Source organism: Euleptes europaea, chromosome 11, assembly GCF_029931775.1.
Source record: "Euleptes europaea isolate rEulEur1 chromosome 11, rEulEur1.hap1, whole genome shotgun sequence".
In the NCBI taxonomy this organism is placed as follows: Eukaryota; Metazoa; Chordata; class Lepidosauria; order Squamata; family Sphaerodactylidae; genus Euleptes; species Euleptes europaea.
The window spans coordinates 71,544,415-71,556,934 of NC_079322.1; the positions used below are offsets into that span (position 1 = coordinate 71,544,415).

The 12,520-nt window shown below is 46.2% G+C and overlaps 1 protein-coding gene across 2 annotated transcripts in view; it reads left to right on the plus strand.

Moving 5' to 3' along the window:
- Nucleotides 1–12,443: 12,443 nt before the first annotated feature.
- The window catches only part of PRKAG2 (protein kinase AMP-activated non-catalytic subunit gamma 2), a 163,448-nt gene continuing 163,371 nt past the window's right edge, over nt 12,444–12,520 (plus strand). For both annotated transcript variants that reach the window (XM_056857892.1, XM_056857893.1), the window contains exon 1: nt 12,444–12,515. In XM_056857892.1, the coding sequence (XP_056713870.1) occupies nt 12,462–12,515 (54 nt within the window). In that variant the 5' untranslated portion in view covers nt 12,444–12,461. The remainder of the gene's footprint in view (nt 12,516–12,520) is intronic.

Consider the following 12,520-nt stretch of genomic DNA (forward strand, 5'->3'; position numbering starts at 1 on the left):
AGCAGAGTTGCACCCGTCCAAGTCCATTGATGTCCGTGGGTTTACAAGGGTGTAATTCTGTTGAGGATGGCACGCAACTAGCACAGTCCTAAGAACACTTAGTACTTGGATGGGAGACTGCCAAGGAAGTGAGCCAGTGTGGTGTAGTGGTTAAAAGTATTGGACTAGTATCTGGGCAACCCAGGTTCGAATCCCCACTTGTTCAAATCCCCACTGGGTGACCTTGGGTTAGTCTCTCAGCCTACCCTACCTCACAGGGTTGTGAGGATAAAATGGAGGAGAGGAGAATGATGTAAGCCACTTTGGGTCCCTATTGCAGAGAAAGGTGGGGTACAAATGAATAAATACAACAAGGAAGTCTGGAGTCGCTATGCAGAGGCAGGCAATGGCAGACTGCCTCTCTTTATCTCTTGCCTTGAAAACCCTATGGGATCGCCATAAGTCGGCTGCGATTTGATGCCACTTTCCATCACCAAGAACACTTTCCTGGGAGTAAGCCCCATCAAATAGAATACAGTAGGATTCTCAGTAAACCCGAGCACTCCTAAGCCAGTCTACTCAGAATCCTGTTTTGGTCTATTTAATGGGGCTTACTCTCAGGAAAGTGTTTTTAGGACTGCGTCACCAGTCCACCGTCCAGCAAAGCTGAAGATGTGTACTTTATCAGATCCACATGCAATCATTTACCAACCACAGAAATGTTAAGAAGAATTGATAATTGGTGCTATTAAGATGTTTCTACTTACCCAGGATTTCCCTTGATTATTTATTTTTTAAAAAACTCTAAATCTGGTGATTTTATCCCATTTCTCCTGTTTGGTTCTTAGAACAACTCTTGCTGGTCTCCTGGGCCTCTTAATCATTTGGATACTTGTTCATGGTTTAATTAATTGTTTAGATGACTGTTCTTTCATGGTATTTACTATTTGGTCTCTGGTCACTTAGACTCTTTGAATGCTACTCATATGTGATACATTTAATGGTATTTGATTGGTTATTGCTATCTAAATATTTATTCTGGCTATTGGGGGGGGGTAATTATTCCCTTTTGCTGTTGGTTTGATTGTTTTAGAAATCGCGAGCCACCTCTGAAGCCAACCTGGCTCAGAACATGGGCTACAGATGTACGAAACAAATAAATGCTTCCGAGAATCACACTCTCTAAACTAGAGCTCGGGGGCTTATTAAATGAAATGAGCTGGCAATAGGTTCTGGACCAAAAAAAAAAAAAGTGACTCTGTGTTGCACAATGTATACTTTATTGCTTGGAATTAATTTTTACAAGCAGCCTTCGACACGGATGGCTATAAAGAAGGGGATTTCTTCAGGGTGGTGGAATCAGTTTGGGCCCTGTGGGCAACCGAGTGCTACAAGGACCATCAATCCGATCCAACTTAGGCAGTTTATATGTTATGGGGGGGGGGGGGAGACGCAAAAGGGCCTTATGTGTAGTGTTTCCAAACACTTCCCAATTTATGAGACAAGAGACCGTGTTGGCAGGCGCTGCGTGTTTTGTTTGCAGACCATCACAGTGTTTTGGCTTTTGGTTCAGGCCCCGTTCTCAGGTACGTGGCCGGTCATGAGAGAAAACAACATCTGTCCATCTTCAAATAGTACATGTTGGTGCCTATTTTGCCCACTGGGTGAAAAGCGATACAAACATGAAGGGGGGGGGGAACCAATAGAGCCCTAAACTGGCAGCTATTGGGCAAACTCCGGAGCTCCCTGAGCAGACAGAGACACCATGATTAATACAATTCTTTCTGAAAAGCTGCTGCAGAGGTCTCTGAACTGGATCGCAACAGCTGTACTGGTGGTGGTGGTGAGGGAGTTAGCCTTTTTTGCCAACCAACATTCTCCCGAAAGCTGCTGTTAGCCCTGCACTGGAAAAAAATAAATAAAAACAAAGGTCCCTCTATATTCAGCGGAATGTGGCCAAGCAGGGGGGCAACGGTTAACCTCTCCTCTTCCAGTGACATTGCTCCTGTCTGTATTAGAGCCTTCTGCAGTTGCTTTTAAAACAAAAATGCTTAGAGATCCAATCACAATTATTCCATATCGCGTGAAGTTTGGGCCAAAGTTAAGGCCGTGCACGTGTCGTGTGAGAATGATTCACCCATGAAATAGCTCTGTGACTATAAGATGTTGAGGGTGAGAGAAGGGGAGACTTGGGTAGGATCCAAATGTTGCTGGACAGGAAAATCAGGAGGGGAGTGGTTACGATAGTGCCATATTCAGTGGTGTATGGATCCTGCCGAAGGTTGCCAGCCTCCAGGCGGTGGCTGGAGATCTCCTGGGATTACAACTGATCTCTAGGTGACAGAGATTGGTTCCCCTGGAGAAAATGGCCGCTTTGGAAGGTGGAGTCTATGGCATTATACCCCACTGAAGTCCCTCCCCTCTCCAAACTCTGCCCTCCTCAGGCTTCACCCCCAAAATCTCCAGGTATTTCCTAACTAAGAGCTGGCAGCCCTAATCCTGGCCTCTCCTGGATACGGAGAACGACGGAGAACCTTGTGGCTCTTTAAAGATCAACACATTTATTGAAGCAAAGTTTCTGTGGAACAAAGTCCAATTTATTGTCGAAGGCTTTCACGGTCAGAGTTCATTGGTTCTTGTAGGTTATCCGGATAACCTACAAGAACCAAAGTCCAATTTGTTAGATACATGAAGATGCATGTTATTCTCAGGTTTGTATGGGTACAGAAGGGGGAAGAAATTGTAAACAGTGGGGCAAAAGGTGGTGAAATTTCAGAGGCCTGCTACATTTTTGGCCAAAGCTCCCATGTGTACAAGCAAGGAGGAGGATTTGAGCCTTGCATAAAAACATAACAGAATTCTTACAATCGGTGGTCTTTTGGCCAGAAGCTCTCATGGTCGTCCCCCACCCCTTAAGGTATACCTATTACTCTACACAGATCTGTCAACTGAAGGTAACTGATTAGAGATCTGAAGTCCTGGGGAGGGGGAGGGACAGAAAATTCTGGAAACAAACATTTTTGGGTTTTTTTAATCAAGGTATTTTATCTTCCACCCTGACCTGGATGGCTCAGGCTAGACGGATTTCATCCATTTGTGGAAGCTAAGCAGAGTCAGCCCTGGTTAGTATTTGGAAGATAGACCACCAAGGAAGTCCAGGGTTGCTACAAATAGGCAGGCGATGATTAGTCCATGAACTGAAAACCAAGTGCGGAGTTTTGCTACTGCTAGTAGATGCTAGCCAGAAGGAACAGTCTCAGATCTTATTCTCTATGTATATTTTCCCCCTGTCATGGTAGGAGTGGTATAAACAATTGATAGCTGGATTTCCAGTTTGATGAATGATATCTCTCAGGAAGTGGACTGAATCGATAAATGTCATTATCTGTCTTCATTTGTCTGAATGATCTTCAGCTACAGGAATTCCTTCTTAATGGGTGAATATTTTAGCCGTCCTCAAGAGCCCATGGCATGTTTTGAAAATGTCCTGGACAAGGGGACCAAATGACACAAACAAACTCCTAATCAGTACAAAACAAAATACCACAGAACGGCAGTGTTAAAGCAACGTGGTTCCGTTTCCTTGATCAACCAAAATATCTATTTTTGTGCATGTGTTGATTTGCAGAGACAGATCAGTATTTTCATGAGTCAAGGTTGGCATGTACCAGCTTGGTCCTTAATAGAAGCAGCAGCAGACACGTGGCACTGTGGATGCCCAGCTAGTAGACTGGGGTGGAGGACGGGGACATGGAATGGCGCAATCCATTATATTCTGTCGAAGGCTTTCACAGTCAGAGTTCATCGGTTCTTGTAGGTTATCCAGGCTGTGTGACCGTGGTCTTGGTATTTTCTTTCCTGACATTTCCCCAGCAGCTGTGGCAGGCATCTTCAGAGGAGTAACACTGAAGTGTCATATCTCCCCTCAGCCGCCTTCTTTCCAAGCTAAACAGCCCTAAGCGTCTTAACCGCTCCCCATAGGGGAGTTGCTCTAGTCCCCTAATCATTTTAGTTGCTCTTTTCTGCACCTTCTCAAGCTCTGTAATATCCTTTTTTAGGTGAGGTGACCAGAACTGTACACAGTATTCCAAGTGTGGTCTCACCATAGATTTGTACAAGGGCAGTATGATATCAGTAGTTTTATGCTCTATTCCTCATCTAATTATGGCCAGCATGGAATTTGCCTTTTTTACAGCAGCCGCACACTGGGTTGACATCTTCATTGAGCTATCCACTACCACCCCAAGATCCCTTTCTTGGTCTGTTGCTGCCAGCACAGATCCCATCAGTGTATATGGGAAGTTGGGATTTTTGCCCCAATATGCATCACTTTACACTTACATTGAATCTCATTTGCCATTTTAATGCCCATTTTTCCAGTATGTAGAGATCCTTCTGGAGCTCTTCACCGCCCAATTTTGTTTTAACCACCCTAAATAATTTGGTGTCATCTGCAAACTTGGCTACTTCACTGTTTAACCCCAACTCCAGGTCATTGATGAACAGCTTGAAAAGCACCGGTCCCAACACAGATCCTGAGGTACCTCACTGCTCACATCCCACCATTGTGAGAACTGACCATTGATTCCTACTCTCTGCTTCCTATTTTTCAGCCAGCTCTCAATCCATAAGAGGACTTGTCCACTTATCCCATGACTATGAAGTTTGCTTAGCAGTCTTTGGTGGGGGACTTTGTCAAAAGCTTTTAGGAAATCCAAATACACAATATCCACAGGCTCATTCCTGTCCACATGCTTATTGACGCTTTCAAAAAACTCTAATAGGTAGTGAGACAGGACCTACCCTTACAGAAGCCATGTTGGGTTTTGTCCTCAGACCTTGCAAGGAAAGGTGGTTGGGGAAAGAGTTAGGGACTGTGGACTATGCTACTGTGTACCTTTTGTACTGTGTGTTTCTATAAGTAGTGCCCTATAACATAATTTTTACATTGTTATGTTAATGCTTACATTGGCATCAGCGTGGTGTAGTGGTTAAGAACAGCGGACTCTAATCTGGAGAACTGGGTTTGATTCCCCACTCCTCCACATGCAGCCTGCTGGGTGACCTTGGGCTAATCACAGTTCTCTCAGAACTCTCTCAGCCTCACCTACCTCACAAGGTGCCTGTTGTGGGAAGGGGAAGGTAAGGTGATTGTAAGCCGTTTTGAGACTCCTTAAAAGTAGAGAAAAGCAGGTGTAAAACCCAACTCTTCTTCTCCTGCTCCTGCTCCTCCTCCTCCACCATCACCACCACATTTTGTTTGTTCTGAGAAGATGTTTTGGGAAGAACCGGTTGTATATCCAAAGCACTTGTGTGCATGGATTGATAAATACCCTTCTCATTCACGATCTTATGTATTTAATTATGTTCCAGCTGCCTCCACTTAACACAGCTTGACGCAAATCACAAACGGAACCTAGAAAACAACCAGCCTAGCATTTCCCGCTTTCTAGCCTGTTTGGGGTGCCCGATGAATAAAAATCGGACCATACCCAGCTGTCACTGTTCAAATAAGCCCCTGCAGCAGATGCTTCCAGATCCCACAGAGAGGTGCTAAATGTACCGCAAAATCAATATTTGGTAATTAAGCAGGACTCCTTGTCCATTTTGCCATGAAATGACTTTCTGCTTTGTGTCTAATTTTTAATGGTTGTTACGGAGGTCAGCCCCCTGGATTTTTTTGGTTTTTTGCTCGATGTGGCAAAGGTTCTGATTAATGAAGGCGGCTTGCAGAGACAGCTCGCACGGAGACCTGGAGGATGCATACAGCAATGCCAGCTGTTTTGTTCCTGGAAATTATCTTAAACCAGAAGCTACAGTTGCTAATTGTATGTGTTTAACTGAACCCATGTAAGAAAAGAGGCTTGTGCATACATCTGTGTTGTGGATGCATCTCTTCTGGGGGAAGATAAGCATTCCTTGCTGATGTATCCACCTGCTGTCTTTTAAAAAAAGATGAATTCATAGAATCATAGTGTTGGAAGGGACCATCAGGGTCATCTGGTCCACCCCCCTGCACAATGCAGGAAATTCACAACTACCTCCCCCCCACACACCCAGTGACCCATACTCTACGCCCAGAAGATGGCCAAGATCCCCTCCCTCTCATCATCTGCCTAAGATCATAGAATGAGCATTGCTGACAGATGGCCATCTAGCCCCTGCTTAAAAACCTCCAGGGAAGGAGAGCTCACCACCTCCCGAGGAAGCCTGTTCCACTGAGGAAATGCTCTTACTGTTAGAAAATTCTTCCTAATGTCTAGACGGAAACTCTTTAGATTTAATTTCAACCTGTTGGTTCTGCTCCGACCTTCTGGGGCAACAGAAAACAACTCGGCACCATCCTCTATATGACAGCCCTTCAAGTACTTGAAGATGTTGAGAGATACTGGTGCGGTGATTAAAGGGCTGGCCTAAGACTGGGGGAGACCTGAGTTCAAGTTGCCCCTCCGCTGTGAAGCTCATTGGGTAACCTTGGGCCAGGCGCTCTTTCGCAGCCTGACCTACCTCACAGGGTTGTGGATAAAATGGAGGCGAGGAGAGCTGCAGTGTATGCTGCCCCGAACTCCTTAGGGGAGAAAGGCAGGAGAAAAATGGAGCAGACGGACTGTGCTTTCTTCCCATCTCTATGTCAGATGTTAGCCAGCGTTTTGTAGTGGTTAAGAGCAGTGGACTCTTATCTGGAGGATCGTATTCAATTCCCCACTCCTGCACATGAGCAGCGGATTCTAATCTGGTGAACTGGGTTGGTTTCCCCACTCCTCCACATGAAGCCTGCTGGGTGACCTTGGGCCATTCACAGTTCTCGCTGAACTCTCTCAGCCCCACCTACTTCACAAGGTGCCTGTTGTGGGGAGAGGAAGGGAAGGAGCTTGTAAGCCAGTTGGATTCTCCTTAAAAGATAAAGTAGGCATATAAAAACCAACTCTTCTCCTCTTGATTTAAACATGATGCAGGCAGGACAGAAGAGCCCGTCTGCGCTGCTTTGAATGCACCCAAAATCTTATTTAAGCTGGCCTCGCCCTTCCTACTGCCATTCCTCCACTGAGCTCAGAGCCGCCTTCATGGTTCGCCCCTCCTCTGTTTTATCCTCCAGCGTGGTGTAGTGGTTAAGGTGTTGGAGTAGGACCTGGGAAACCCCAGTTTGAATCCTCACTCACAACATGGAAGCTTGCTGGGTGGCCCTGGGCAGTCACTCACTCTCAGTCCTGACCCTGGTTAGTATTTAGATGGGAGATTTCCAAGGAATACCAGGGGTGTGACGCGGAGGCAGGCAATGGCAAACCACCTCCAAATGCCTCTTGTCTTGAAAATCCTATGGCGTCTCCATAAGTCAACTGTGACTTGACAGCAAAAAATCCCCACAACAACCCTGTGAGGTAGATCATTCCACTTCCTGCAGAAACAGTTTTGTGTTGGGCTCCGCCTCCTATGGCAACCCTCTTGTAATTATGCACACCACCCAGAATTACAAAGTTGCTTGCAGGCAACTTCAAGGCACACAACTCGGTGGGTTTTCTTTGGGTTCTGTCCACATTTGGGATTGAATAATCAAAGGTGTTTGATGGGGAGTTTGTAAGCACAGAGCGCATAGCAGAGGCCAAGAGACCCACCAATCTTTACTGCTCTTTCTCATTTGACAGCGCTGCAGAAACCGTTCCGTCTGTCTGCCATTCGCAATAAATGCTTCAATAACAGCATTTTGTCATTCTTAATGCTAAGGACCAAGTAAACAGGCAGCCACGTGCCTGAGGTTCCTTTACCCAGTGCTACCCCTCGCAAAACATATTAGATTTTGTAGCATGAAGGTTTAGAAACATGGCAGCGTTATAAATCGGTTTCACGCTTCCCTGATGGCTTGTGGTTGCTTTCTAATCCGTAACAAAAAAGCAAGTTGTATAAATAAAAGGTAGTGGGTAGCTAGCATGCAAAATCCATCCAACTTTACTTTCAATCTTCTTGGAGAAGAAATAAATCTCCCCCAGGCTGAGCTTATCCAGTCCCTGGTTTTCTATTGTTTGGTTTGATTTGGTACTCCTGATTGGTACTTTCCCATTTTGGTTTCCCGAGTAATCAAAGGTTAACAAAGGCTGCATTCAGAATCTATATCTAAAACTGTAAAGTGTGAATGCAGAAAATGTACATCAGACAGGTTATACTTGTTAGGAAACCCCAGTTAGCTGCAGGTCCCTGTTGACCGTACCGTCTCTGACAAACCGGGGCTCGCCTTGGTGTTATATGTGAAATGGCATTAATGTGCTTCCAGATGGGATCCTATGCTGTTTGCTGTGTTGATATTCATTAATCCAGTGTCCTGCATGCATACATAAGTGCCTTCAAGTCACAACCGACTTACGGCAACCCCAGCAAGAGGCTTACAAGGCAAGGGAGAAGCAGAGGTGGTTGGCCATTGCCTTCCTCTGCAGAGCCTTCCTTGGTGGTCTACCATCCAAGAACCGACCCTGCTTAGCTTCCGAGATCTGTCAAGTTTGGGTTATACCATTTCACCTTCCTTCCCAATCCAGTGTCCTAGAAGGATCACGGTTGAATGAATAGTCACAGCAAAGCCCCATGTTGCAGAGTGGCTGCTGGATTTTCACATTTTGCACCTAGAATCAGAGTTGGAAGAGACCACCAGGGTCATCTAGTCCAACCCCCTGCACAATGCAGGAAATTCCGAACCACCTCCTCCGCACACACACCCAGCCCCTACTCCATGCCCAGAAGATGGCCAAGGTGCCCTCCCTCTCATGATCTGCCTATGGTCATAGAATTAGCATTGCTGACAGATGGCCATCTAGCCTCTGCTTAAAATAGGCTAGAGAAGCCCCTAGAGGGGACCGTCTCTGGCTTTCGTTTCTGCCACCTTGGACCGCCTCTACTCTTGTCCGGGTTTGCCACGCTTCAAGGGAAATGAAGAGAAACATGTCATTGCCTTTTGCAAAGCTGAGCCCAGTGAAGTACAAGCCTGGCTTGTGTGAATGGAATATTCTGTATCTGCCGCCTCTCTTTCCCTTGGAGTCATGTTGACAAGTTACTTACCCTTATCCTGGTATCTGGCAACTCAACTTGTCACTCTTAACAGAAACCAAAATGCTCAGTGGCAACAACTGGGGTGTGAAAGAAAGGAAAAGCTACCCAGGTCTGAGTCCTTGAAGCAAATAATGAGTGTAAATCAGGTGGTATAGCACCGACTTTGGCCTCAGAACAGCTCTGGTTCTTTCCCCCAATTGCCAGGTAGCAAGTGTGGAGAGAGATGCGCCATCAGTCAAGGGCATGGAGAGCAGTCAGAGTTGATGATCTTGAATTTGATGTAACAGGAGTCTGACAGCAACCGGCAGCATTGTTTGCTTGGGGAGAAGCCGTGTCTCGTTGGTAGAGCATCTGCTTTGTACTGAGAAGGTTTCAGGTTAACTCCTGATTCGTGATGACCCCAGCATGACCATGAGGTTTTCAAGGCAAGAGACAAACAGAGGTGGTTTGCCATTACCTTCCTCTGCAAAGCAACCCCAGTCTTCCAGCGTGGTGTAGTGGTTCAGAGTGGAGGACTCTAATCTGTGTTTGATTCCCCGCTCCTCCACATGCAGCCTGCTGGGTGGCCTTGGGCTAGTCACAGTTCTCTCCGAACTCTCTCAGCCCCACCTACCTCACAGGGTGTCTGTTGTGGGGAGGGGAAAGGAAGGCTATTGTAAGCCACTTTGAGACTCATTAAAGGTAGAGTGGGGTATAAAAATCAGCTCTTCTTCCTTGGTGGTCCCCCATGCAAGTACACTAACCCAGGCTGACCCTGCTTAACTTCCGAGATCTGACAAGCTTGGGCTATTCAGGCTGATAGGAAAACCTATAAGTACCCATATTTTTCCCTCAGAGGTGAATAAAAGCAGCTTGGAGAGCATGACTTTCAGGGAGGGGCATAGGCCGAGCGGAATGGTCAAAAAGCTTTCCCCCCTCATACCTGGCTGGTCTCCCCCTAGTCATGACAGTCCCAGTGGCTGCAATTTGTATGAGGTAAGAAAGGCCTTTAAATAATCATAAACAGCACATAATGTGGATTTCTACCCAGAGATCCTCCTCATTCATCTGCATCTAGGTTGGCAACCAGTCAGCATCCCTCATAAGAACATAAGAAAGGCCCTGCTGGATCAGACCAAGGTCCATCAAGTCCAGCAGTCTGTTCACACAATGGCCAGCCATGTCCCTCTAGGAAGCCCACGAACAAGACGACTGCAGCAGCACCATCCTGCCTGTGTTTCACAGCACCTAATATACAATAGGCCTGCTCCTCTGATCCTGGAAAGAATAGGTATGCATAATTACTAGCATCCTTAAAGCCTTCCAAGTTGGCAGCCATCACCACATCCTGGGGCACAATTTAACTATGCATTGTGTGAAGAAATACTTCCTTTTATCTATGTCCCTCAAAAGACCAGGTTTGGATTAGGGTCCTCCAGTTGCTGAAGAAAGATAAATTGGGTTGAGAAGGGGGCTTGCCCACAAGCAACCTGGGGTTGTCAAGGCCAAGGGGGGACTGAGGAGCCGGCTGTATAAGTCCAACCCTCTCGCCTGTACGTACCCCACACTAGTTCTCAACAGTAAGGACACACTGCCAGCCCACAGGTTGTTCACAAACCATGAAAATCCATCCAACAACAAGCAGCAGGGGGAGGAACGGAAGAGTAGTTTATTTTCCTTAATTAAGGACTGCTGGGCAAATTTGTCTCATAAGTATAATTCCTGTAGATCATTCCAAGCTGCTGATTTTCCCTAACCTGTCAGTGTAAATACCTCCTCTCACTCTCGGCTTTTGGTTAATTATTGTGAATTAATTTAATAAAGGCATAGCTCCGGCTAATGGAAATGTATTGAACTGGGAGACAAAAAAAAAAATCATCTCCTTTGAATTTAATTTAAGCCAGTTGCACGGATGACTCTGAAAGCTTTCAGCCTCCTGCAGGGTACGGAGAGGGCGTTGTCAATCGTAGCAGATGCTTGACTTGCATTGCGTGTGTGCAGTTTAGCAATATAAAATATTGGGGGTATGCAGAGGAGCCAGATGGGAACATCAGGCTATTATCCTCGGCATGCTGCTGGAGAGTGTTCCAGCCTAGAACCTTCTAGGCTGGAGAAAGAACTGAAAGGGGAAGGAAACTCCAGTGGACTCTAAAGCCAGGCAGAGATCACTCAGGTATCATATCAGAAGAAGAAAAAGAGTTGGTTTTTATATGCCGCCTTTCTCCCACTTAAGGAAGAATCAAACCGGTTTACAATCGCCTTCCCTTCCCCTCCGCACAACAAACACCCTGTGAGGTAGGTGGGGCTGAGAGAGCTCTAAGAGAGTTGTGACTAGCCCAAGGTCACCCAGCTGGCTTCCTGTGTAGGAGCGTAGGAGTGGGGAAACCAACCCAGCTCACCAGATTGGCGTCTGCCACTCACGTGGAGGAGTGGGGAATCAAACCCGGTTCTCCAGATCAGAGTCCATCGCTCCAAACCACCGCTCTTAACCACTATACCAAGCTGGAGAGAACATAAATGGATTAAGATTGGTTCCTGTTTTGGTGGAAAGACAGAGTAACCTTCACTGTGGATGACGGCTATAGTGAATTTTGGTGTCTAAGGGATCAACAGGGAACAAAACTTTGAGGAAGCATAAGGCTCCCATTGTAAAGTGAATAAATGGGCAGATCTAATGGCAGGAACGCTTGTGACCCTTGCTGAAGAGCAGAGACTTCTTACATCATCAGATACTTAAGTTGCCCTTCGGAAAAGTGTTAGGGCATGTACAACATTCAAACATGCAATGTTTTCTGCTTGATTCTGTCAGAGTACAACTGAACCTATGAAGCTGCTTTAAACCAAATCAGACCATTGGTCTACTAAGGCCGGTATTGTCTACTCTGACTGGCAGCCGCTCTCCAGGGTCTCAGTCAAAGAAAAGCCTTTCTTAGTGACTTCTGCCTAAGAGATTTTAAAAAACCCAAAAAACTCAAACTGGTAATGCCAGGGATTGAACCTGGGACCTTCTGCGCATAAAGCATGTGCTGTCCCACTGAGCACATGCAAATGCACACACATGTTTCTCCCTTGGAGTATTTCAGGTGCATATTCAGGAGGTGAACAGCCATCTGGATACTCATTGGGGTGGTGGTACAGATAGATGTGGGCAATTTTGAGCAGAAAAATGTCTGGTAGTGACAGGGTTAAGACATTCACATAGTTAAATATGGCCATCAGGTCTTCCTTAAACACATGAAAATGCCTCACACAGAGCTGGATCTTTGGTAAGTCCACATCAGCATTGTCTTCTTTGACCGGCAGCAGCTCGCAGGGTCTCACCACCGACTACCTGCTCCTTTTAAACGGAGATGCCGGGGATAGTACCTGGGACATTCTGCATGCAATGGAGATTCTCTGCCACTGAGCCACAGCTCCTTAAAGACTATACTTTCCCTTCTGTTTTGTTCTAGGATCTTAGCTCATTTGCAATGCCATTCCTGGATGGAGATTTGGACAGTTCAGAGAAACATGCATCACGGAAGGTAGG